This window comes from Trachemys scripta, chromosome 3, assembly GCF_013100865.1.
Source record: "Trachemys scripta elegans isolate TJP31775 chromosome 3, CAS_Tse_1.0, whole genome shotgun sequence".
In the NCBI taxonomy this organism is placed as follows: Eukaryota; Metazoa; Chordata; order Testudines; family Emydidae; genus Trachemys; species Trachemys scripta.
In genome coordinates, this window is record NC_048300.1 from 113,029,087 (window position 1) to 113,055,558 (window position 26,472).

Genomic DNA, 26,472 nt, shown 5'->3' on the forward strand with positions numbered 1-26,472 from the left:
CCAACCTCTTCCTAGAGCTCCTCCCCTCTGCCCAAGCACCGCCCCTCGCTATACCTTGCTCTGAAGCCCCGCCCTGCACAAAACTCCGCCCCTCGCTGGGGTTAGTTCTACTCTGAAGCCCGGCCCACTCCCCCGCCCACTCCTCTGAAGTCCCACCCCCTTGCGGCGCCCCTCCCGGCTCTGCACGCGATGCCCCCTCAACGCCTGCGCAGTGAGATTTCTCCTTCCGCGGCGCCGCTCGTTTTTAGTGGGTGACGCCTTCCGGAAGTGACGAATGCGCTAGCGTCAAAGAGGCCGGAAGTGCCCGTCTGGAGGGTAAACAACAAGCTGGCTGAGGAAGAAGCTGAGGGACTCGCCTCCATCTTTAACGCGCCGGAGTCCGCCGCCCGCCTGGGAGATGGGGGGCGTCCTGGGCCTGTGCTCCATGGCGAGCTGGGTAACGTGGGGGCGGGTAGAGCGCGGTGTCTGGGCCCCGGCGCGGGGCGCGGTAATCCCCGGGCTCTGCGGGGGCCTCCGCGAGCTGCGCCTGGCCCCGAGCTCCCGCCCAATGGGCCTCACGGAGCCTTTGCCGGGGCTTTGCCCAGGCGGGATTTAATTCCCGAAAGCGGCGCTGCCGCCCCAGCGGAGCCGCGTGTCGCTGCAGGGCCGCGCTCCCTGCTCCGCCGTTACACTTCCCCTTCAGTCCTCCTCGGACTCCGGATCGTCTCCCTCGCTGCTGCCGCCCTCAACACAGGGAAACGGCGTGTCAGGCTGGCCACATGCCGGCTTGGGTCTCAGCCTAACTGCCCTGGCCGGTGATGCCGCTTGTCAGGAGATAGGGACATTTACTGCCCAGGAAAATGTGCTGGCTTTTCTTCAGATCTGCAAAAATAGTGAAAATGTAACTGATCCCAGTATTGAGTTTCACAGTGTTCTTCACCCTTACTGTGGGTACCCTGCAAAAATGCTACCTCCATCTTATTGAAATTAGACATGTCTAGTCTTTCCTCATGGCTCACTTAGCAGCAGCTGCATCGTCTGTAGCATCTTCTCTCTCACCAAGGCCTTGGCTACACTTACCCGGTAGTTCGACGGCTGGAAATCAAACTTCTGGGTTCGACTTATCGCGTCTAGTCTGGACGTGATAAGTCGAACCCGGAAGTGCTCGCCGTCGACTGCGGTACTCCAGCTCGCCGAGAGGAGTACCGCGGAGTCGACGGGGGAGCCTGCCTGCCGCGTGTGGACCAAGGTAAGTTCGAACTAATTCGAACTAAGGTACTTCGAACTTCAGCTACGTTATTCACGTAGCTGAAGTTGCGTACCTTAGTTCGAATTAGGGGGGTAGTGTAGACCAAGCCCAAGACTCTTCGGTTACTGCAGCACAGTCTACAATGATGTCACCATCACACTGAGCATTGTAAGGTGCCAGAAATTAATCCTGATTACTTAAAAATATGCTACTTAAAAACAGCTCTACTTAAGACTTAAAAACTCAGTGGAAAAATATATGAACTATTACAACTCCTCTGCATGGGAAAGATTTTTTTTTTCTTAAGATATTACCGGCTTGCTAATTATCTTGAAGTCATGCTGTGTACCACTGCAATTTAGTTGCTGTGCAAATAGGAAGAATAGGGAAAAAGAGTGGTTTTGGAGATCTTGGGTAAATATTTTTAAAAAAAAATCAGTGGGACTTAGTGTCCTGAGTAACTTGGGTGCATTTAAAAAAATTTTTGCACCTTGTTTTGAATGAAATACCATTGGTTTAAAAACAAAAATGTGATGTACAGAATTCCATTTCTTTCTGTCTTCTGAAAAAAGTAAATATATTTGCTAAGTGTAGAAATAAAACTAGTGAAAGTGAAGTGAGGGAAATACAGTAACTGTAATGAGGTTCTTGTAGGACATTTGTTGTTGGTTGTTTAGTAAAATCCATTTACAATTAACTGATCTGCCATTAATTTTCTCACTCATGCTTGCATGCGCAGCACACTATCATGATGCAAAAATCAACAGTGGGTCTCCCTTATTCAGGATTAGTTAAGGAAAGTAGAAACTTGAATTTTCTAATTTCTTGTTAAATTGATATGGTAATCATAGAATTGTTAAATTAATAAATGTAAGCTTTCTTGCTGATGTAGGTATAAATATATTTGTTATATTATATAGATGTTATATATTTCTAACGAGGCACAGATCCTTTTTAAGTGTGTGCAGTAGAAAAATGAAGTGTTAGGAAAATATGTTAACTCACGTGTTAATGTGCTAAACAGCTTAGAGATGGTGACATGATTAGACATACTCATGTTTAAAAATATGCTACTTGGTCCTGCTTAACCCTTGGGTAACACTGTTTTTAAAATGACTATATTAGCCGCTAATGGTGTTACTAACATAAATCATGCTTTAATTCACATTTGCTAACATAACTTATTTTCACAGTGTAGACTCAGCCTTTCTGACCTCTGAATTCTAGCTCTAACAAGGCCAGGATATTTAGATAAGTGTATGTAGAAAGTGACCCTTGTGCACTCTCTGCATGCAGTGTATGATGTCTTGTTAAAGTTAGAGTTAGCTGTACCTCTCTCTGGTCTCTGTGAGACCTTTTGATGTCTTGCCCTCTTGCTTTTTCCTCTCCTGCGGTAGAATCACAAATTTCTCTCACTTTTAGACCAAGTCTTGGGCTACTGTACCCTGTGAATCAACCTGCTGACCCAGCATGTCTGACGACATGTCTGACTGAGGCCATGTCTACCCTTAGATTGACTCTGCTGTGATTGATGCAGCAGGGGTCGATTTAGCCGGTCTAATGAAGACCCACTGAATTGACCGCAGAGCGCTCTCTGGTCTACTCTGGTACTCACCTTAATCTTCTTGTTCCAGTAGAGTCGACGGGAGAGCATCTCCCTTTGACGCAGTGTGGTGTAGACACCGCAGTAAGTCGACCTAAGCTACGTCAACTCCAGCTACGTTATTCACGTAGCTGGAGTAAAGTAACATAGGTCAACTTTCCGCAGTAGTGTAGGCAAGGCCTGAGTAAGAACGTGAGGTTCTCTCCTTCAGGAGTATGTGAATAGGTTAACCAGACTGCCTTTTAAACCAACGTATTCAATCTTAACTGTAGGAACAAAGCATAACAAGAAGAAAAGACTTTTAAAACAGTAAGCAGTCTGCATATATGTCTGTTACTTAAAGCCATACCGTCCTCTGGTGGGTTCAAGACCTAACTTCTTCAGATACTTCAGCAGGTCCTGGATGTTTGTTTTTGTTCCTCTGAACAGCTCCCCAACAGTTGCCTTCCTCCTTAGAGAATCACTTTTTATCCATCCAGAGTTCTTTGGTCTCTTAATTCCTGGACTTTTTGGCCCTGCTGTACTAAACCAGTTTGGTGGGCCTGAATGGGAGGTCAGTTCAGTTGCCTGGCCAATGGCTCTCCCATTGTCCTGGAATAACTCTCTGTGTTTGCTGAGGGAGAGTCATTGTTTCGCTTTCCTGTTAGTTTCGCAACAGCCCTGTTGATTTAACCCAGATAGTCATATAGTAAACATCCCAATATTTAACCGAATATTGTCATATGGTAAACATTCCAACAACCAGATCAACATACAGCATACATAAATTGTTACAGAGCAGCTCCATGTCCACCACAATGACTATGTGGCTGATGAGTTCACTTGAAGTACGGTAATTGCAGAATGAATCATAGCTGTGTGCCATGGACAAAAATTCTTTAAATCCTAAATTTAGGGCATTCTTACTACATATCATAAAATAATGCAAATGATAACAAGTTAGCTCATTTGTTGATACGTTCTTCCCAGATATGAGTGGAATTCAGTACATGAAGCACATACTTTGCCTGCTCAATTTGCACAAACACATTTACTTTGTAAAAACTGCTAATGGCCAATGAATTCCTTTTTGCTGTATTTCCCTGAAACAGAGTGCCTCAAGAAGCAATTGTAATATGATCTCTATTATAAACACATAATTTGCATGTCTTCACTTTCAAGGCCCTTCACAGCCTATCCCTACCCTCCCTGTCTCCTCTTATTCAGTTTCAAAAGGTCGGCTCCCACTGCTAATTGACCAATGATGCCAACCTCCATTGCCTGCTTGTTAAATTTTCAAACAAGCACCTTCATATTTTCTCCCATGCTCCCTTTCACACTTGGAACGAACTCCCTATAAATGGCTGCAAAACTAACTCATTATCCCTCTTCAAATCCCTTCTTAAAATTCTCCTTTACCGTGGTGCCTGCAAAAAAACTTGACAATGCTTAGGCTGCTGGTATGCTGAGACCACTGCCTATTATGCTGACCAGTATTGTCTCTCTGTTTCCTTGTATTCCCCCGTTGGTTTGTCTGTATCCATACGGAGTCTCTTGTCTTATACATAGATTGTAAGTTCTTTGAGGTAGGGACAGTCTTTTTGTTCTGTTTACACAGTACCTAGCACAGTAGTCCTAGTTCATGGCTGGGTTTCACAGGTACTGTGATGCTACAACAATAAATACAGTAGAACCTAAAAGTTACGAACACAGAGTTGTGAACTGACCAGTCAACCACATACCTCATTTGGAACCAGAAGTATGCAATCAGGCAGCAGCAGAGACACTCCCCCCTTCCCTTCCCCCCCAAGCAAGTACAGTACTGTGTTAAATGTAAACAACTAAAAAAGGGAAAGCAGCATTTTTCTTCTGCATAGTAAAGCTATATTAAGTTAATGTTCAGTTGTAAATGTCTTAACTTTGAACAAAATGTTTTGGTTGTTCTTTCATGAACATTTCAGAGTTATGAAAATATCCATTCCCAAGGTGCTCATAACTCTGAGGCTCTACTGTAATGTGTATGAGTAGGTGCCTAGGAATCTCTTGTTCTGTGATGTGCATGTGTAATTGCTGTTGACACAAGCATGAACAATGTTAGGACGTGATTTTTCAGAGTGAGGTTGTGGCCAAAAGTCACGATTTAAAAAAAAGAAAGCATCTGCCTGTGTGATAGTCAGGCATAGGGACCCAGGGACAAGGAGAAAATTGTTCTTTATTTATGCTACTGCTTTACACTTTTGCATTCTTAGTTAGGAGCAAGCTGCAGCAGTCACTTGAGCACTGAGTGAGTGACTTATGACAAAGGATCCTAGTTTTCTGTGATAAAAAGCCCAAAATTCTCCAATTAAAAAAATCCATTAAAATTCATGTTTTCCTGTGATTAAAATGAATAGCTGAACTTTAGTTCCCCGTGCCACAATATGTATAGGTATCGGTTGAACGCAATGTTTCTTGGTATATAGTAGAACTCCATTTATCCAAATGTCCATTATCCATCTCTCTGTATTAACTGAAACATCAGCCGCGTAGAGCTGGCAGTATCTGGGGCTCGGGCAGTCAGTCGGAGCCCCCTCCCATCGTAAAATAAGGGAAAGAAAGCTCTTTGCCAATTCTCCTGATTATCTCAATTTTTGATTATCTGATCTGGCCCCAGTTCCAATTAGATCAGCTAAATGGGGTTCCACTGTAAATTTAAAGCATGTTCAAAAATCAACTACAAGAAGTGGAGGTTGCATTGAATAAGTGACACTGGTACTTTCAGTAAAATTTAGTTAATCGTTAATGTTTTTATTTTTTCACAAAATGTGAAAACTAAAGATCTCTGTACAAACACAAATTCCACTTTTTTCCATGGAAAATTGATTTCTAGGATCCCTGCTTATGACCCAGGGCTTCATCAGAGCAGTGATTCTTGCACAGATAGTCCCTGCAGCGAGTCCCTAGCAGAAGCTGGTGAAGCAATTCCTTCTCTGCCAAGCCCCCATTCAGCCCAACAGCAGCCAAAAATCTTGGAAAAAGGATTCGGTGCAAATGACTCAGATGTGGAAAAAATAATCTGGGTTATGGGTGTTGCTTGAGGAACAAGTTGGTTTTGGAGCATCATGTAGGGAAAGGTTAAGATCTATGTTAGAGCATCAAGTGTTGGCTATATAGCTTAAGCCAGTGTTTGTCATACCCTATCACATTACCAGTCTGTTGCCTGCCATCTGCCCAAACACATCTTGAGATGTAGCTTTTAGTGGAAAAATCAATAGCAGAAGCAAAAGATTATTGCAGCCTTTTATGTGCGGAAGTGGAGGGGAAATGGACTAGGATTGTGCTCTCTAAGTGCTGTAACTCTCCTTCTGTGGCTTTATTTATACTCTCTGAAAGGTGTTTCTCTAGTAGAGTACTGTGATAGCTCTTGGCTGCTCCAACCTTGAAGAACAGCAAATACAGATGAAGAGGGTAAAAAAGATTGGGGATGACTACAAGACCACAGGAAACACTGAGCTAGCATTGAGTGATTCTGATATGGGTAACCTAACATTTCCACTGGAAACTACATGACCACCAAAGTTTAGATATTAATCACCCGCCCGCACTACCTACCATAGAATAAAACAATGTTATTCCCTTTTAACTAAATTATGAAGAAAACTACATTTAAAAAGAAAATATCTTGGGGTGATCCATATTCCTAGATATTCCTTTCAATTGTTATCTGATTGACATTCACTTGTGCAGTCCCAACCACATTTAATGCAATCTGTGGGTGGGAGAACCCTGCTAAGAGATAAAACGTTATAGGTTTACAATGAAATAATATATATTTTCCTATTTAATAGCAAACTGCATCCAGATGTGCTAGAGCAATGAGTGAGTTATTTTGTCCTCAAATATAACACTTTTTCTCAAAATATCTGCAAAGGTAGAAAGGAATACCGTACAACTGAAAATACTTGCTAGATATGAACTAATTATGTGTGTATTCCGTTTTGTTTTACTCTTGGATTTTTGAATCCTTTCTATATTGTGCAAATTAATCAAGTAATTGGGAATTACCTGATGTGTCTTGGTTTGAATAGCTACCAAACTCCGTCAATAAGCAATATTTTTTTAACAGAAGGATTGGACCATTTTATTTCTATTACAGAGGTGCTGAGAAAGCTAAGTAACTGGCATGAATAGCCCTTAAACTTTAATGTACAGGCATATAGAAACTGACAGTCCTTCCCTAAAATATCTGAGTATATAAATAAAAAACCCCTAGAACAGCAAAATGTTAAACAGATTTCACAGGCAGAGATTTCCTTAGCTAAATAAGAACTGACCATGGTGCAACATTTAGGGCCCCCTCTGCACCAAAATAACCCCAAACCTGTGAACTTTCCCCCAAAGAAGTTAACTAGTGTCCTTGGAAAAACAGAAGTAATCTGCCTTGTGCATTGATGCAGACTTTAACATTTGCAATGGTAGGTTTTAGTGTAGAAACCTAATTCCTTGGAACATTCACTGGGCTAGACAAAACAATGTAACATGCTATAGGGAATGATCTTGCATTGTTAAGGAGGTGGGCTAGATTTTTCCATCACTAAAAATCCACACATCCTGCATAAATCTTTGAATAACGTAATAAACAGCTCATAATTGTTTAAAGTAAACTGTTCTATAATCTATCTTTCCTCCAGATACCATGTTTATGTGGCAGTGCCCCATGTCTGCTGTGCCGATGCTGCCCCAGTGGAAACAACTCCACCATAACTAGGCTGATTTATGCTTTCATCTTGCTCCTTGGAGTGAGTGTTGCCTGTGTCATGCTAATGCCAGGAATGGAGGAACAGCTGAAGAAGGTCATTATTTTTCTGCTTTCATGTTTTGGTAGAACAGATGTTGCAAAATAGTTAAGAGTCACATACTTTCATGGTGTCATGCTTCATGCTGTGAAGTACTTGCATTGCTACTAGTAAACATGCTTGTAATATTATTTGGAGTCATCAGATAATCTTACAAGTTCTGCTTAAGTATAAGCAGCTGAATCTTGGAAGAAGGGCAAAGTTAATTGGTATGCAGTTGTCATATAAGCAGCAGCCTTCAGAAGTAAAGTTTAATCTCTTGAATTACTACTTAGGTCCAAGAGCTGCTCCAACACAACACATTTGTATGTAGAATAATAAATTTTCTGATTTCATTGTGTTCTACTTGCTAAATTTTAGCTTTTAAATCTGGGAATATATAAGGTGAAATCATTTTTCTTAGTGACACATTTTTCTAATGGTAATAAGTAATTTGTACTGCAATTAATTCAACTGATTAAAAGAATTGTGACTTTTCTAATATGGCTTGCTAGTCATGTATTGAACAGACTGCTGTAATTACATCAGAGGTCCCCAAACTGGGGCATCCCTCCCCCTGCTCCGGGGTGCATGTGAAGGAACATCTGGGGGCATGGTGGGGTCTGGGCCAGCCCCCACCGGGAATTGGGGAGGGAGCACCATTCAGCCCCGCCTCTGGCTCCCAGCCCTGCACCTGTCCCTGTCCCCAGCCTTGGCTATGGCCCCAGACCCACCCCCCAGCTGCAACCCCAGCCTCAGCCCCCTTACTTCATCCATGTTGCGGATAGGGGTAAGGGGGGCATGACCCTCAAAAGTTTGGGGACCACTGTCCATTTAAATACTTAATCGATCCTAGTATCCTTCATTTTGTTGAATCTTAATTTTCCCAATTAAATGTTACACTCCTTAACCCACATCAGATGTGTATCTTGTGGTCTCGTCCTTTGTTAAAATCAAAGTGTTTGTAAATGCTCTTTATGCTATGGGAGGGTAACCACTTTAGAACTTGGGGAAAGCCATTTTAACCACTTGAGAAAGATATAGTATGGCCTTGTAAAGTGTGGTTTACAGTAATCCGACTTTAAAGAGTTGTGGCTAATATCCTGATATGGACAGAAACAGCTACTATCAGCTAGATTTTTGTAGTTGTCCCTGGTACTTTGCTCTTAATTGACTGCAGTGCCTTTTTGGAGGCTTTTATTTTTCTTGTGTCCAAATAGACCTAAGAATGTCATAATAGTTGTTGTCATCAGAAATGTACGCAACTCTGGGGCTGTTATTAGTGTTGTTTCAGACCAGCAAATGGAACTTAAGTTACCTTGTGAGTTCCAAAAGATTGATGGTGGCTCAGTTGTGTTGTTTGAATTCTCTTGGGGGTGGGTGTGTGTGTGATTTTTAGTAAGTTTGTTTTATAATTCTAACCCACACATTAAATTAATTGTTTTTAAAGCAAACCTAATCTGTTTAGTGGACTGTCTGTTTGCATCATTCATGCAGCTATGCAATGTTTGTATTTTTAAGTGATGTATTGTGGTGTAAATAATTTTACAGAATTAAGTGATGTATATTTTTATTAATAAAATGAAAAATATATATTTCTTCAGAAGCATCTAAGAGATCATTGAAACATTTTGTGTTAATCATAGATTCCTGGATTTTGTGATGGAGGGATTGGAACAACCATTCCTGGTGTGCATGGTCATGTGAATTGTGATGTCTTAGTCGGATACAAAGCGGTGTACCGTGTGTGCTTTGGTATGGCCATGTTCTTCCTTCTGTTCTCCTTGTTGATGATCAAAGTAAAGAGCAGCAATGATCCAAGAGCAGCAGTGCACAATGGGTAAGATACGACAACAACAACTGTGACTGTTTGGTGTGTATGTATGATATAGCTATTTGTGAAAATAATAACTATTAGGTAAACACTCCAGTGAGATCGACTGTGATATGAAAAAGGAATTCTTTAGCAGATGGAAGTATAGTTCAGGCCAAATCAAGTATTTTAAGGAAGTGAGGGAGATGAACATGAACACACCCCTTAAGTTGTAAAAGCTTACTATCAGAATTTGAATTACAGTTATGGAAGATCTGAAGGTGAGGGATAGCTCAGTGGTTTGAGTATTGGCCTGTTAAACCCAGGGTTGTGAGTTTAATCCTTGAGGGGGCCATTTAGGGATCTGGGGCAAAAATCTGTCTGGGGATTGGTCCTGCTTTGAGTAGGGGGTTGGACTAGATGACCTCCTGAGGTCCCTTCCAACCCTGATATTCTATGAGTCTGTTCAAAGTCATCTTGAAATTATAGTTATTTCCACCCCATTCAATAACAAGTCTGTTATTCTTCCCCTTCTTTCTTTTTTTGGTAGAGAGAAATTATTTTGTACTTTTTGAACTTCCAGATTGTTTTCCCCCCGTATTTTATTATATTCATATCTAGGATAACCTAACCAAACATAATGGTAAAATACTAGTTCTTTGAGAAGCTGGGTGATTCTATTGGAGGTCTTTCCATGGCTCCGCTTGTGCACAGTATAGTTGTTAAAACAGTGGAATCCAAACTGCTGTCATTAGAACATGGCTCAAAACACATAAGACAGTTTCTACAGTGCAAACTCTTAGCACCCATAGTGATAGCTGCTGAACAGAGTGTTTTCAAGATGTTTATATCACAGAAGATGAAGATTCACCTGCTGTTACCCACAAACAACCCCATAATATGGAAAGAGTGATTCATTAAAATAGGAAAGACTAGGCAATCTCCAGGGATTAGCTGCTTGGGTTCTACTGAGCTCACTTTGACAATTTGGACTTCATTGTATAAATCTCCTGAAATTAATAAAGCTGTATAGAATTGCATTCCCATGTTGCAGGGGGAAAATCAGTTTAGACAGACCATGACAGCCAACTATGCTTTATTTACTTGGTTTTTTTTTTTTGTTTCTTTAGATTTAAATAATAAAAAGACACCTATATAGGTTCTATATTGTAGATGCAATGGTCAGAGTAATACCCTCTGCATTAAAAAGCAGATATGAACAACAATGAGACATGAACAATAATTCAACTAAGCCAGGCACGTACAAGAATCTCCTTTCTACTTCCCATCATTCTTGGACCATACCCTCAAACCTTTCTAAAATAAATGGCTTTTCAGCATGCCTTTTATATAAGCAAGTGGAGGAAGTATCCATCATGCCAGGAGATGATTTAGCATCTTTGATTTTGCATACTAATTATGGCAAACTCACACTGTGGTATAGGTACTTAGGAGTACCAACACCTTTTTGCATCCCTTGAGCTGTCATCTTCCTTGCACATATATCATCTTCTGGCATGGATGAAATTGAAAAGGACACCTTTTAACAATGCATTTTTTAAGGCACTTTTCTTATTAAAAATATATATAAATTCTGCATGGTGTGAAACCTTTTAACCTAAGAGACCACTTCTCAAATAACCTGTTGTGGCAGATGTCTTTGTCCTGGAGGCTCATGTTGTCTGCTTGAGGCTGAACTGTCAGATCAATTGCTGTCCTGTTTCAGTCCTACCCCTGGAATTTACTCCTCGTGGTAGCCTGTCAGAGTTAGTCTAGCAAGATTCTGGGTTAAAAATCTGTCTGGGGATTGGTCCTGCTTTGAGCAGGGGGTTGGACTAGATGACCTCCCAAGGTCCCTTCCAACCCTAATATTCTATGATTCTATGAAAAGCCTACAGAACTCCAGCAGCAATCCTTGGAATGCTTAGCAATTTTAGATTGTAGGAATATAGTATTCTTCCCCAAAGTTAAACCAGGTAGGTACACATAGGTATTCTAAACTTTTAGGTAATCTGAAAAGGATCTGGAATTAAGCATGTTATTTATGCAAAGCTTGGACCTACTCTTCGTTTATCAAGGTTATTCTTCCAAGTCGATGAGGAGGAAATCAAACTCCTCACATGGATACAGAAACTGGAATTAATGCATTATAGATTGTGTGATTAGTGCACTGAACCATCCAGATTTTAAAATAAGCTTTGCTTGCTTTTAAAACTCAGATAGAGCCCCTCTCCTTCTATGTGCTCCTCCCCCACTCAGTTTGATAATGTTAAAAAAAATCCCCCCAAATTGAAATTTATTCCTCTATAGAACTGGATCATGTTCTCTCAAGCTGGGGTGTCGGAGAATCTCATCATGGAAAGGTGAAGAACCACTCAACTAGATTTTTACCTCTGATGTCATTGCTTGTTGCTTTGTATGTGTTACTGGACATATACCTCTGTATTATTATTATTTATGTTACCATACTACTTAAGAACCCTAGGCGTGAACCAGGACCCTATTATTTTGCTTTGTCTTTTGAGCTATATTAATTTTTTATAGATGGAACTGGTAGTACCACCTATAGTTAAGGTTGCCGAACACTTCCTATTATAACAAACTGGAGACAGGATTTTATAACTTTGCCCAGCTTTGACTATTCAGACTGAAATTTTCCATGCTGGGTGTCTACCTGAGGCTGAATTTTTAAAGAAAATTAAGCAAAAGTGGTCCGCCAGTTCTGAGAACAAGATTAGGGAAATACCCACACACACAGGCAAAACAATGTGTTACAGCCATTTTGTTGAGAAAATCTAGTCCCTCCTTGCTTTGGAGTAGGGGCTTGGAATTTGGAGGGCAGTTTTCTATGTGATTAGATGTTCCTTTTGCTGTACCTGTGGAGGGGAAATACCAAAGTATAGCTAAATTACAAGCCTTTCAAAAATCTGCCTGTGTATGCTCAGGAGACACTTGCTGGTTTGGTAGCTAAATTCTTCAGATTCCATCTGCACTGAGCATGCTCCCTTCCACTCCAGGTCTGCAGGGGCTGAGAAGAACTCTCCCTACAGTTGCTATTGCTGGTTGTGGGCACAGAAACTGAGAGCAGGTAGACTTTCTGTCCTGGGAGTCAAAAGGGGAAGGGAACTAGAACTAAGGGCCATTTCGGGTGAAGACAGATTTCACGAGGTGGAGTGAGAGGACGATTGGAACTGGTTGGTCATGGAGATTGGGTGAAGGAGTCTGAACAGGGTGGAAGGGATTGGGATGAGAAGCCTAGAGAGGGAGACCGTCAATGGGAGTGGGTGGGGGTTGTGGGAGTGGGCTGCCAACATGGAGCCTATGGGGTAGAATAGAACTGTCTAGATTAGGAGTCTAGGAAACAAGTACAAAAATCCACTTTAGCAATTTAAGATTCTAAAATGGCAAGACAGTGTTAGCCCCCGTCCCTGCACCCCCTAGCAATGTGTAAATAAATACAAAAAAAACTTAAAAAAGGGAATCAAATAAAAGTGGATTTTTTTTTTTTAATTAAAAACATTGTAATTTTTATCCACCCTGGATTCAACTGTATGGTACTATGGGTGGGGCATCAGAACAGGAGTTTGAACTGACATCACTCAGAAGCTGTGTATGTACACTCGGGAGTAAGAACAAAAACTGCCTAGTCTAAACTTTTCTCTTCTTGATGCTTCTCTTTGCCTCACTACAAAAGATATTTTAATTTAGTGAGCAGTATCTCCTGTGTTTTGCAGGAGTAGTTAATGAATACATTTCTCAGATATGCACAAACAAAGAAGCAAAGATTATGTATTTGAAATGAAAGCTAAAATAGGCAAACTTTAAATCCTGTCATTTCAAATCATTAACTTTCATCTAAATTGTCCTCTTTTGAATGCTTATAAAATACATCAGTTATGTGAGCACAAACACAGATTAAAGTTTTTTTTACCCTAAATTCCTTGATGTCTTTTTGTTTTTGATTTCTTCTTTAGATTCTGGTTCTTCAAATTTGCTATAGCAGTAGCAATTAATGTTGGAGCTTTTTTCATCCCAGAGGGACCCTTTACGACTGGTAAGATAACACTGAATTACATCTTATTGCATGTGATGCAGTATAACTTACTTTAAAATAAACCTCTTTAAATGTAGCTGCAAACCCTCTTTCTCACTATTGTTTTTTCCCCCTACCTGTAAGATTGAGCGGTAAAACTTCCATTGCTCTGACTGGATTGCATCTGATTTTTCTTTACAGTGTGGTTTTATGTCGGCATGGCTGGGGCCTTCTGCTTCATTCTTATTCAGCTGGTCTTGCTTATTGACTTTGCTCACTCTTGGAATGAATCTTGGGTTGAAAAAATGGAGGAAGGAAATTCAAGATGTTGGTATGCAGGTAACAGAACTTTTATACCATTTCGGTGTGCATTTTGAAAACCTAGTGGAGGTGAGATGTACCAGTGTAGTATATAATGCCATTTTGCCAGGAATGTAATGTACAGAAGAGATTCTGCTTTCATAAACAGCATTTTCTCTCATTCCATAAATTCCAGCCCTATTGTTTGTTATATCTGTATTTTTACCTGATACCAAAAAACTTCTCAGTAATCAAATGTAACCTAAAATAAATCTACATTGTTGCAGAGGTTAATGTTAACTATGAAACTTTATAGTGCTTTTTTAATTCACAAGCCTTGACTTTCAACACTTCACTGTTCTGTTTAGTGATTATAAAAATAAAGCAGGCTATAGCTGCTCCCTATTGATGATGAACATTATCATTAGGGTGACGAGATATCCCATTTTTATGTGGGCAGGAAGGGACAAGCTGCTTCCAGCCACAGGGGAGCGGGGGGGAGGGGTGGGAGGGAGGAAGAGATGAGCTCTGCAAACACGGGCCAGGTCATCCCTCCCCTGCTCCCCTGTGGCTGGAAGCAGTGTTCCTTCCCTCCTGCACATTGCCAAAAGGCTGCTGCTGGCCATATTCTGGTGTGAACTCTAGCAGAAATCTGGAGGGGGGCATGTGACTCTGTGTGGTGCCGCCCGCCCCTCCCCCATCCCCCAGAGAGGTGTCCGGGAGTGTGGGTGTGTCACTTCTCCTCATGTGTCGGGGAGGGGAGGAGTGGGAGGGTGACCCCTCCCTGTGTGAACCCTAGGGCCTTAAAGATAAGGTAAATAAAAAAAAAATCCAACTATGCAGTATTTCTTTTTAACACGGGCTCAGTCAACTTGATGTTAATTTGAACGTTTGTACTGCGTAGTTTTGATTGATTACCATTGATATCACTTCAATATGAGTAATTTTACCAGGTGTCCTGTATTCAGCATAGACAAATATGGTCACCCTAATTATCACAACTAATTTTTTTCTGTAAGACCTTTCCTCTTTGGGTATGTATGGTGAGTGGGGCAAAATAGAGGAAGACAGTTAAAATCACTGCACTGGAGTAATGAGATCGTAAAACTTACGCTTTAGTTTATTTCAGGAGGCAAAAATGGCCTAGTTAGCTAGTTTTCTGTTTGCCTGGCAAGTCTGCTTTTTGAAAATGTGATTTAACAGATTCTTATAAGCCTACATAATTCTACAAAAGATATGTTGAATAAGTATATTGAGAAATAAGCTGCTTATAAATTCTTCTCAACAGATCCAGATTTTATTGATTTTTATTTGGGGACAGTGCTGTTAATTAAATTAAATGTAGATACATTGCTACTGGTTTGCCTATCTTGCTTTAACAAACTCCTTGGTAAAGAAGCCTGTACAAATACCCAGTTGAAGTGTTGGAGCATAACTAAAGCCTCAAGTTTCCCATTGGTGGTGGTACTTGTCTTTATGATAGCGCCTTGAGGCATCAGGCAGAATTGGGGACCCATTGTGCTAGGTGCTATTCAAACAATGTAAAAAAATATCCCTACCCTAAAGAATGCATCTAATTTAAATTTTTAAAACATTTTTCTTTAAGTTTCAGTGTTTTAAATGTGTCCATAACCATTATCTGATACAATTTTGTGGATTCTTAATATAGCAGCATAATCATAAAATATTCTTTAAAGCTAATAATGTATACTTCTTTTAAGCAAATTTAACTGTCTTGTTTGTCTCCCTTCACAGCTCTGCTGTCAGCTACGGCTCTAAATTACCTGCTGTCTCTGGTTGCTGTTGTCTTGTTTTATGTTTATTACACTCGTCCAGAAGACTGCTCCGAAAATAAGGCATTCATCAGTGTTAATATGTTGCTGTGTATTGGCGCCTCTGTAATGTCAATTCTGCCTAAGATCCAGGTATGCTATGTTGTTCAGTGAATGTTTGGCTTTTTTTTAACCCAGAAGCATCTCTCTAGCTAACATTTTAACCATGGACATTTTGTCAGCTGCCCAATTTAGTTTTCTCCATGTTTTTTGCATATAGGAATCTCAGCCAAGATCTGGTTTGTTGCAGTCCTCAGTGATCACAATTTATACAATGTATCTAACCTGGTCAGCTATGACCAATGAACCAGGTAAGCTTGGCAGACTTAATTTTTTTTTTAAAAAAAGGTTATATTCTTTGTAAAGCTGTCATTTACCATTTTGAACAGGAAGAAAATTCTAGACTAAGAAGAAAATACTCTCCATCATAGTCTTCTCTTCCTGCCTACATACATCAAAAACCTTAACTTATATTTCTCATATATTTGGGGGACTCATTTCATAGAAATGTAAGGTTAGAATGGGTCCATCCCTCTGCACTGAAGTAGGATAAAATATACCTACACCAGCCCTCTCAGGTGTTTTTCTAACATATTCATAAATAGGGAGTCTTGGACCGCTCTAGGTAACTTTTTCTAATACTTAACTATCCTTTAGAAAGCTTTTCCTAAAACTGAATCTCCTTTGCTGTAAAGTAAGTACATATGTTGCCTTGTGGATAAAATAGTATGTGAAAATGTAATGAAAGACTATCATGCATAAGGGCAGTTAGGAGTGTTCAGGGCTTTTTCATTTCTCAACTTCCCGGAACTTCATTTTGCAACCTTAATGTTCTTTTAATGTGATGTGAAGGAAGGGAGAGTATGTATGGAATTTCCTAGTGTTCTTAAAAGAAAAACAAGAAACAAAAATTCCACCATGTTCAACTCTTTGCTAGATAGCATTAAAACGCAGTATTGTGCAATACGTATAGTCAGAGGCAGGACCCTTGTCTCAGTCCATGCACAACTTTCTATACCTTAGCTCTGAAGGAGTCTTATTTTCTTCAGTTTGTCTTCTTTCATATGTATCTATGCTTTATTGTATGGAAGGATGCAGACTCACTACAGATGTTCCTATTCTTTCTCTCAAAAAAACAGAGATCTTTGGCTAACTGTTAAGAGATCATATGACATCATTTTTGTACATAGGAAAATTCTTTTAAAAACAAACCCAAACCTCTAGAAATTACATAAATTGCAAAATTTTACGAGAACACTAGATGGCCTCTTTCCCTGGTAAATTTTTAAGTTCCTACTTGGGTACTACAGCTGTATAAAAAAATGACACTTTTTTTAAATTAATGGATAAATGCAGGGGGTTTATGCTCTTTTCAGTTTGAAACAACTGAACTCTTTGCTCAAACATTCAAAAATTCCACTGTAGAAAACAGATTTGAAAATCTGCCAAATACTAGCCTGCAGGGTAAAAAACAAACAAAAAAACCCATGACTTTTTAGAATGTAAGGCTTATGCATCCTTAACTATAGGTATTACTTTATGCTTCACCCTATGCTGGTGCCATTCGGAGACGCTAGCCATGGGCTATAACTGCAATAATTACAGGAAAGTAGGAGCACATATTCACTTAGGTTTCTCTCTTCTGTGTTTTATCAGAGCTCACTGCAGTTTGGTAAGTTAGTGTGTGTGTATATATAGTTGAGCTTTTAAAAACATTTATAGCATTCTTTCACGTAGCTTAAATCTTCAAAATGAGTGTATTTGAGGTAATACTGGTTAGTACTTACTGGCTAGTCTAAACAGAGCAGGAATGCGCATCACGAAAGTGTGATTTCTAAAGCGCACGAATAGATCTGCGTAGACCCTACTGGCATGTATTAAAAGTTCCCTAGTGCATTTTAACATAGTGTGACATAGTATAAGCATGTTAAAGTGCACTAGGGAAATTTTAATGCATGTCAGGAGGGTCTACACAGATCTATTAATGTTCTTGCACTTCAGAAATCACACCCCCTTAGCATACATGAATATTGCTGCTCTGTGTAAACAACCCCTAAATGACTGTCATGTTTGGCTGCTGGTGGTGTAAAATTTTAGGAATTCTGAAGAAAATGCGGTGTATTTTTGCCACAGTTCAGTAAAGGAATGGAACAGGATCAGTAAAACACTTCATGCATCTTTTAAATGAAGAAACATTAACTTCAGAATATTTCCTTGTCTCCTCTAACACCTATCTTGTATTGACGTGACATAATTATCACTAGCTTGCTTTACTTTTTTTGTCCTATCCATGATCTTTAAGTCATCTTTATGTTTCACAAAGTTCTGAACTTTCAAAACTTTTGCATTTACGTTTGACATGAAAATTCCTTGTATTACTGTGTGTTCAGTGTGGAAATAAAAATATTTTCCATAACCATTTACCCTGTTCTTGTTTTGTTTAATTTCTAATGTAATCTCCTTCCCAACTCAGAAAGGAAGTGCAATCCAAGCTTGCTGCGCATAATTGGCTACAACATCACCACCATTCCAAGCCAAGGTCAGGTTGTCCAGTGGTGGGATGCACAAGGAATTGTAGGACTTATTCTGTTTTTGCTGTGTGTTCTGTATTCAAGGTGAGATGAATTAATTGGGATTTAAGTGACTTGTGCTACTGCTAATGATCAGATTACTACAATTTTATTTTTATTTGTATTCATTCCCCTGAAATACAGCATCCGGACATCCAGTAACAGCCAGGTTAACAAATTGACGCTAACCAATGATGAATCAACACTGATAGAAGATGGGGTACCCAGAAGTGATGGCTCTTTGGATGATGGAGATGATAGCCACCGTGCTGTAGATAATGAAAGGGATGGAGTTACTTACAGTTATTCCTTCTTTCACTTCATGCTTTTCCTGGCCTCATTGTATATCATGATGACCCTCACCAACTGGTACAGGTACACACACTTGAGATGTTGTACTAGTAATGAATGCGCAAGATACTACAGTTTTTGGGATTCAAGTTATATTTTCAGATGTCTCAAAAGAGATGCATCCTTTAGTATACGTACTGGTGTGACAGGAATTCTCAAGGGGTAGCATTTATTGCTATGTATGAAATGAATTTGTAGTTAAAAACTAAGCTCTTATTTAATGGCAATGGTCATCATTGTTAAGGGTGAGATTCTGCCAACCTCAGTTAAGTGGAATAGTCCCAGTAGATCAATGGAACTTCTATTGGAGTAAGGTACTACCTGAATAAGGATGGTAGAGCCACATTTAACTTGTGACCAACTCACTGAGAGTTCATTATAACATATAGGAAACTATTAAAGAGTCTATTTTGAACAAAAGGAATTTTTTGTTTAAAAACAAACCAATTAAATTGTAGACAGTTATGTGGGATTATGGCTAAATGTTTGTCTTGGGTTTCACAGAATACTCAGAACTCAAAAAGGTGTGAGTGTTTAAAAAGAAAAAACACAAACATACACAAACGTAAATTTAATGCTAGGGAAAAGAGTAGGAAAAGAGACCGACAGAATCAGGAAGATTATAGATATCTGCACAGTGAAATAATTGTATGTATTCTGAAATTTCATTGCAAAAGGTGTGTGTGTGTGTGTGTGTGTGTGTGTGTGTGTATATGTGTATATATATAGTGTGTGTGTATACTTTTCTATTTATATAAATAAATATAATTGTGAATCATGGGGCAGTAATTCCATCAATGGGATCGACCAATATAATGTAGAAGCAATAACTAAGATTGTGCAAGAACAGCAAAGAGAAACTTCAAAAAAAAAAAAAATTCTAGAGAAGAAAACTTGCAGTATAGTCCCACTCTGGATCTGTTGCTTCTGAGTCATTATTGGTTTGATTTGACTTACCCCAAAGTGTTCAGCATCTTTGGAACACCTTTTGAAAAGGGCAAAAGTCATCCTGCATAATTGTTGTTTCATAGCCAGTAAATACCATTCAGGTCTTGTCTGTCCACAAGTTCCTTGCAGCTACATTTGCTTTTGTGCCTGGTTCATTTTTGCAGTTGTTTGACTAGCCTGTTGTGTCATCTTACACTCCACTGACATTCTTCAATTTTATTTCTAATTTTCTTAACTTAGATTTGAAAGCTGGGCTATGTTTGCCCCATGTGTCTAGACTGATGCACTGCTTCTGTTGATTTTCTATTTTTTACTGTTGCTGGTTGTTTTCTATTGTGTCTTGTTTCTTTGGAATTTTTTAGTTTAGGAAAGCTTCTGAGGGGTTTCAAAACGTAGCTCAGTGTACAATTTGAAAATATCTGTACCTGACCAACATAATTGGTATTTGCATCTTGAGGATGATAGAAAGTACACATGAAGATGTTGTCCCAGGCTGTCAATACCTTGGGCAAGCACTTTGCTGTCTTCCCTTGAAGTTTTTTCAGTAAATCTAAGTTGGCATTGAGTGTTTTGAAGAGTAAGGGAGACTAGCTTAATATGAGTTATCAAGAGCTTCCCATGAAGTGGTCTGTTTAAAACAGGCTTGTAGTGCCTTGAGGCATTGGAACGCTATTCTTAAGAGGAATCCCTCTGAATGGGATACCAAGACAGCTGATTCTTGCTACCTAGGAAATCAAAGTAGAATCTGGAGGTACTCCTCGGGTACTATTTCTCTTTCTGCACAAAGGAGAAGGAAGAAAAAGCTGACCCATCTTCAGGGGGCTTAAGGTTCCCACTTTTTTCCATAGGAATTCTAAGATTCTCATAGAAATTGGAAAGGTCAAATAACTCTAGGGTGGGTATCATGGGGTTTCTTGTAACTTTGATCCTCGAGGATCTGATATCCAAGCTCCTTTATCTAATCGTAGACCAGATGGTGCGGGTGTAGGATTGCACTCTGAATACAGCAGACTGCCACTTCCAAAGTACTGAGTGTAGCTGATGGGTGTTCTTCCCAACCTTCTAATGAGAGGCAAAGTAGAGAAAGTATTATCCAATTTCACTGTCTGTTTGGCATCCCTGGACCTTGCGGTTAGATGTTACCACCCAGAAGGTGTACCCATCTTTTTCAATTGGTGGTCTCAAAAACCTCTAACTACCTGCAATAGTGACTTCATAATAAAGTGGGTTTATAGTTATCATAGACTCTTGCCACGAGGATTTTTCAGAATCTAATCATTCCGTTAATTTTTTCATGTCTGTGCTGTTGAAACTCTTCACCATAAATGTTGATGTAAAAACACTTTTCTGATTAACTGTTGTGCACCTAGCCCCTGAATGTTCCAGCAAACAGGGTTTTTTTGACATTTTGTTGCTGAGAAAATGTCAGAGAACTGTATTTAAATAACTGGATGATCATATCCCTCATAATAGTTCTTCAGGTCTACAACTCCAAGATGGTGTAATGGCAAACTCAGTCAGAAGATGGTTGTTAGCCTCAGATCTCTTCCCATTCAGGAGATTTGTAGGGAAGCCAAATAGAGCTCTGTGCGCAGTTGACGTTTTGAAGTTTATTTATAATTACAGGGATCAGATTCTTTATTTTTGAGACATCTTAATCTGAGACTATGCCTATTGTTCATAACAGTAATGCTAAGGTATCACATTTGGCACATAGAGAAAGTTATTTTAGGGGAAAGTTTATACTAGGTAACTGCAAGAACATTGAACTGATTCATAGATTATAGGACTGGAAGGGACCTCGAGAGGTCATCGAGTCCAGTCCCCTGCCCGCATGGCAGGACCAAATACTGTCTAGACCACCCCTGATAGACATTTATCTAACCTACTCTTAAATATCTCCAGAGATGGAGATTCCACAACCTCGCTAGGCAATTTGTTCCAGTGTTTAACCACCCTGACAGTTAGGAACTTTTTCCTAATGTCCAACCTAGACCTCCCTTGCTGCAGTTTAAACCCATTGTTTCTGGTTCTATCCTTAGAGGCTAAGGTGAACAAGTTCTCTCCCTCCTCCTTATGACACCCTTTTAGATACCTGAAAACTGCTATCATGTCCCCCCTCAGTCTTTTCTTTTCCAAACTAAACAAACCCAATTCTTTCAGCATTCCTTCATAGGTCATGTTCTCAAGACCTTTAATCATTCTTGTTGCTCTTCTTTGGACCCTTTCCAATTTCTCCACATCTTTTTTAAAATGCGGCGCTCAGAACTGGACACAATACTCCAGCTGAGGCCTAACCAGAGCAGAGTAGAGCGGAAGAATGACTTCTCGTGTCTTGCTCACAACACACCTGTTAATGCATCCCAGAATCATGTTTGCTTTTTTTGCAACAGCATCACACTGTTGACTCATATTTAGCCTGTGGTCCACTATAACCCCCCAGATCCCTTTCTGCCGTACTCCTTCCTAGACAGTCCTTTCCCATTCTGTATGGGTGAAATTGATTTTTCCTTCCTAAGTGGAGCACTTTGCATTTGTCTTCGTTAAACTTCATCCTGATACTAGGCTTTTAGGATATGTTCGCAAATCCTTTATCTGCAAATTTGCTTTGGCAAGGAATTGACTTCTATAATGAGTTGAAATTAATAATATGCTAACCTATAGGGTAAAGATACTCCAACATTATTAGTTAAATATGGACAAGGGAGGCTGGGCATTTGTATGACTATTCATGACAGCCCCTCGGTCCCATAATAGGTGAGACCACCATGTAAGAGGGAGACCTGGACCATCAGACTTGTTTGGTATGCCAGGTTAGAGGGCTGGACCCTTGCCTCTTACCACCAGATCCCCAAAGAAGGGTGTAAATATATGATCTTGTGTGTGAGGAATGGTTAAGATATCACTTTTAATTATATTTTTGCTATCTTTTGATGTGGTTTGGAGCTTTTTTGTCTTTGCTAATTGAGCTAATAAAAGTAGTTACACTGTGGGCATAGCAAAGCTTTATCTCCAGTGTGCACACCCAGGTTCCCAAATAGACATTGAATGTAATAACCTTGATTCTATTGTGCTGATTCTTGAACTAAATCTTACAATCCCCCCAGTTCTGTAAATCAGTAATAATCAATAACCACTAATGAATCAGTCTGCGTTTGCAAGGAACAGGGAAAAAGCAGTTATTGATAATGGAATTGTCATGCAGGCTTGCTTGTGCTTCCTGAAGAACAGGGAAGGTATTATAGGGGTTTAAAACTTTGAGCTAAATCAAACCCAATGTATAATGAGCCTGAGGCACAGAGGTAATCTATTACACTAGTTTACCTTCAGAGAACAAAAATCACAGATAAGTGACTCTGCCTGTAACCAACTTTTTTTTCTTTTCTTTTTCAGTCCTGACTCTTCCTATGAGACTATGATTAGTAAATGGCCATCTGTCTGGGTGAAGATATCTTCCAGCTGGATTGGCATTGTGCTGTATGTGTGGACTCTGGTGGCTCCGCTGGTTCTTACAAACCGTGACTTCGACTGAGCTGTGCTTCTCCTTGAACGCTTCAGTTCATTTCACCATTTGTTGAAATTAACAGTATTCCAGACTAAAATGTAGTTGTAAATATGTGCGTGCTTGCTGCCTATGTAGTAGACCGTGCCTTTTTCTGCATGATTACCATTAGATCATGTCCTCTTGCCATTTCACTAAATGACTTTTCTAGTCAAGCTCAGTGATTAATTACTATGCCATTGGTTTTCATAGGAGTACTTTAGGTTTAGTGCTGTGGGTGAGGTAGATGTAAAATCAGTCAGTTTGTTGTATTCCCCTCCCTCCCCCAATGCTGCGAGTAGCAAAGGGTACAAGAACAATTGGATTGGAACTTTATTTAATTAGATGGAGTTAAAAACAGGTTTTAGAGGAGGAATTTTAAGCAAATTAGGGCTACTTTTGACAATTCGTGTTGCCTTGTTTTCAAAGTCAGCCTTCAGTAAGTATTGAGCATTTAGGTCAATTCAAAAGGTGCATGTTACACTTCTGTCTGATATCTTGCAGCCTTTTGGCTATGTCTTGTTTTCACCACGTAATATTATGTTAATGTATTTAGCTTGAGTCCTAAATGGAAGGAATTTGAACCTACACTTCTCTGAACATTCTCTTCGGAGCTAGTGTATATTACGTGCCCTATTCCTGACAAAAGGACACAGAAAATAAACATGCTGTGAAGGTTTGGCCCCAGGAGTCAAAGATGTATATTGTAAACCGTCTAAAGTATTTAAAAAATACTTTATATATTGCTAAGTTATACTCTGACTCTAATCAAGCTGAGAGGTTGCAAGGAAAGTAGCAAACCTGTTCGCAAAGGATAATGTGTCACTGGCTGGGTGTGACAGCACATGCTTATGATCAGAAGTTTGGAGAAAAAGGAGTACTGAAGTTAGTCATTAGAGACTTGCATTTTATAGCTGGCTTCTACAAAATTATTTAATCTTTAAGTTCAGGGTATTAGAAACTGATCTGATCTGTTTTAATATCTTATGGTACCTGTTTCTGCTGGTGTGGACATGTGCCTGGAAAATAGATGTGGGCATCAAGTTAACTAGTTGGGCTGATTTAAAAAAAAAAAACCCAACTTGTACAGTTTTGTGCAGTTCTTGAAAATTTTAAATGCTATTGTGCTTGTTGCTTTGTAATTAAATAAGCTGTGGTGTGTGTATGTATGTGTGCATGCTCTGCTGGTGGTTATGTTGAGACTGACAATCTCAGTGGGAGTGAACCCAGAGCTGTACTTCAGCAGTCATCATATAAACTACCATATGGTGTTTCTACTGCTGTCTCATGTAGCTAATTCTTATCTCATATAAGAGTTTTATTTTAAATTGCTCAAACACATTGGCATAGGCTAAGTAAGACTGACTTGTTAGTCAGAGCCAGTGACATTTGGAGGCAGCTGAAGCCAATACTGTGTACAGTCATTTTGAACATATTACCTATCAATAAACAACTTCAGATAAAGATGTGGTTTTATTTTCTGATGGCTACAAATTAGTCAGGGGATGCAGTTTGTATTGAAGACTAAACTACTAGAGTAAAAAGTGCTACAAACTGGTGTTTAGAAAGTTCATATTACATGAAGAGCTTTTTCAACAGCAGGGTTCATGAGGGGTTCCACCCCTTTCTGCCCCCAGTGTAGTGACTTGCACCCACTGGGGATAAACTGCTATAGTACAAATTGCCTGCACTCAACATTTGCATAGGTGGTTAACTTCCTACTCCAGATAAGGCTATAGGTAGATGACATCATCTGACACTTGGTTTATAATTGTAGCTTGAATCACATACTTCATTAACATTAAATAGTGGCAACAAACTAGGCTGCTGATTAAAGGAAGGATAAATGGAGCATTGTATGATTGAGGGACAGGCTTTAAGTCCTGAGCCACTGAAAACAGAAGCAAATATGTCTTGACTCATGTTTACTGTTATTAGACTACACTTATTGGGCTCATTTAGTTCCATCTAGTACAATTAGCAGTAGCAACAAAGGAGCAGTGCTCACTTTCATTTGGAATGACTTTTCAGTCTTTCCTTTACTGCTTCCAGGTTCTATACTCCTACCTAGCTTAATTAGCTAAGGGTTTTCTTCACTGCACTAGTTACCTCAAGCTTTTTAGTTATACATTGAGTAATATTAAGGACAGGAAGAGAACACTTAAGTTGCATTTCAGCCAGCTGTCTGTACCTTCACTACATTCAAATTAAATGTCATCTTGTACATCATCCCCCTGAGGACAGGTGCCCAAACTTTGGTTTTAACCACTTCTTATGGTTTGTGAACTCCCTTCTTTAAATAGAAGGGATAGAATAAACTCACCCAATGTTAGGTGACCTTATGCAGGAGCAGTGAACAGCCTGAACACTGTGAAAACTACTAAGCACATGCAGCTCTTCAACATGCTATGCCTAGTCTCTGGGTTGTAATGAACACTGCAGGTGTGGTGCTACCATATTTGGAGGAGGGGAATATGTGTAATTAAAACAAATCTCTTAAATGGTCTAACCTCCATCAATATACCTTTCCATTCAATTGTTTCTTCTAGGTCTGCCTTTCATTAGATACTAAGCCAGTGGTTCTCAAACTTTTGTACTGGTGACCCCTTTCACATAGTAAGCCTGAGTAAACCCCCCCTTGTAAATTAAACACTAATTTCACACAATTATAAATGCTGGATGCAAAGTGGAATGTTGTGTGCTGTTGAAGAGCTACTTCCTTCAAACCCAGAGGTGGCTGTATTTCAGTGGAGGCTGAAAACTTTCATGTGCATACTGGCTTCATATAGAGTCTCATAGTATTACAAACACCCATTGCTAACTCAAATGCAGGTCTCTTGCCAGAGCAAGAGACTCAGTTCTCTACTCAGGCAAATATCCATTGACATCAAGGGTTTGGGGTGGAGGCTGACAGCTTGTGACCTTCTGAGGGGTCCCAACCCCCACTCTGAGAACCTCTGCTCTTAGCAATATTTAGTGAAATTAACTTGATAAACTAGCAACTCAGCTAACCCATTAAGAATGTTTAAATAGCACATCTTTTCATGCCACAACATCAAAGTTGTTTACAAGGTGAGTCCTCCTGTGGTACAACAGTACATATACCAAATAGAGGCACCCTCAAGAGGTGAAGCCAGTAGCCTCTGATAGAGAGGAGAGCTATATACTGAGCTGCTTCCATGTTAGTTGACTTAGTTTCCTCTCAGCTAGTCAAAAAATAAGTGCTATATGAACTTTTATTTACCAGTAGGTCTTAATGTATTAAGAGCACTTACTGCTATGCTTGCCAAAAGGTACTTGTTTGAATAGGATAGTGCCTTCTGAATGAGTATACAGTAGTAGCTTTCTAGATACATTTTACAAATTCCATTAATGAAAATATACTCAGTTACTATGGTTACATCTACACAGGGATAACCCCCCTCCCCATGGCTGGCTGGCTCAGGCTCAGAGTGAAAGG

General features: G+C 39.7%; 1 protein-coding gene across 1 annotated transcript; it reads left to right on the top strand.

Moving 5' to 3' along the window:
• The first annotated feature begins 277 nt into the window (after positions 1-277).
• Positions 278-24,476, top strand: SERINC1 (serine incorporator 1). The gene is made up of 10 exons (XM_034765768.1): positions 278-436; positions 7,481-7,642; positions 9,271-9,464; positions 13,412-13,491; positions 13,672-13,809; positions 15,526-15,695; positions 15,823-15,913; positions 18,076-18,217; positions 18,317-18,547; positions 22,865-24,476. The coding sequence occupies exons 1-10, from the start codon at positions 398-400 to the stop codon at positions 23,001-23,003; spliced, it is 1,386 nt and encodes a 461-aa protein (XP_034621659.1). The 5' UTR covers positions 278-397; the 3' UTR covers positions 23,004-24,476.
• Positions 24,477-26,472: the final 1,996 nt, after the last annotated feature.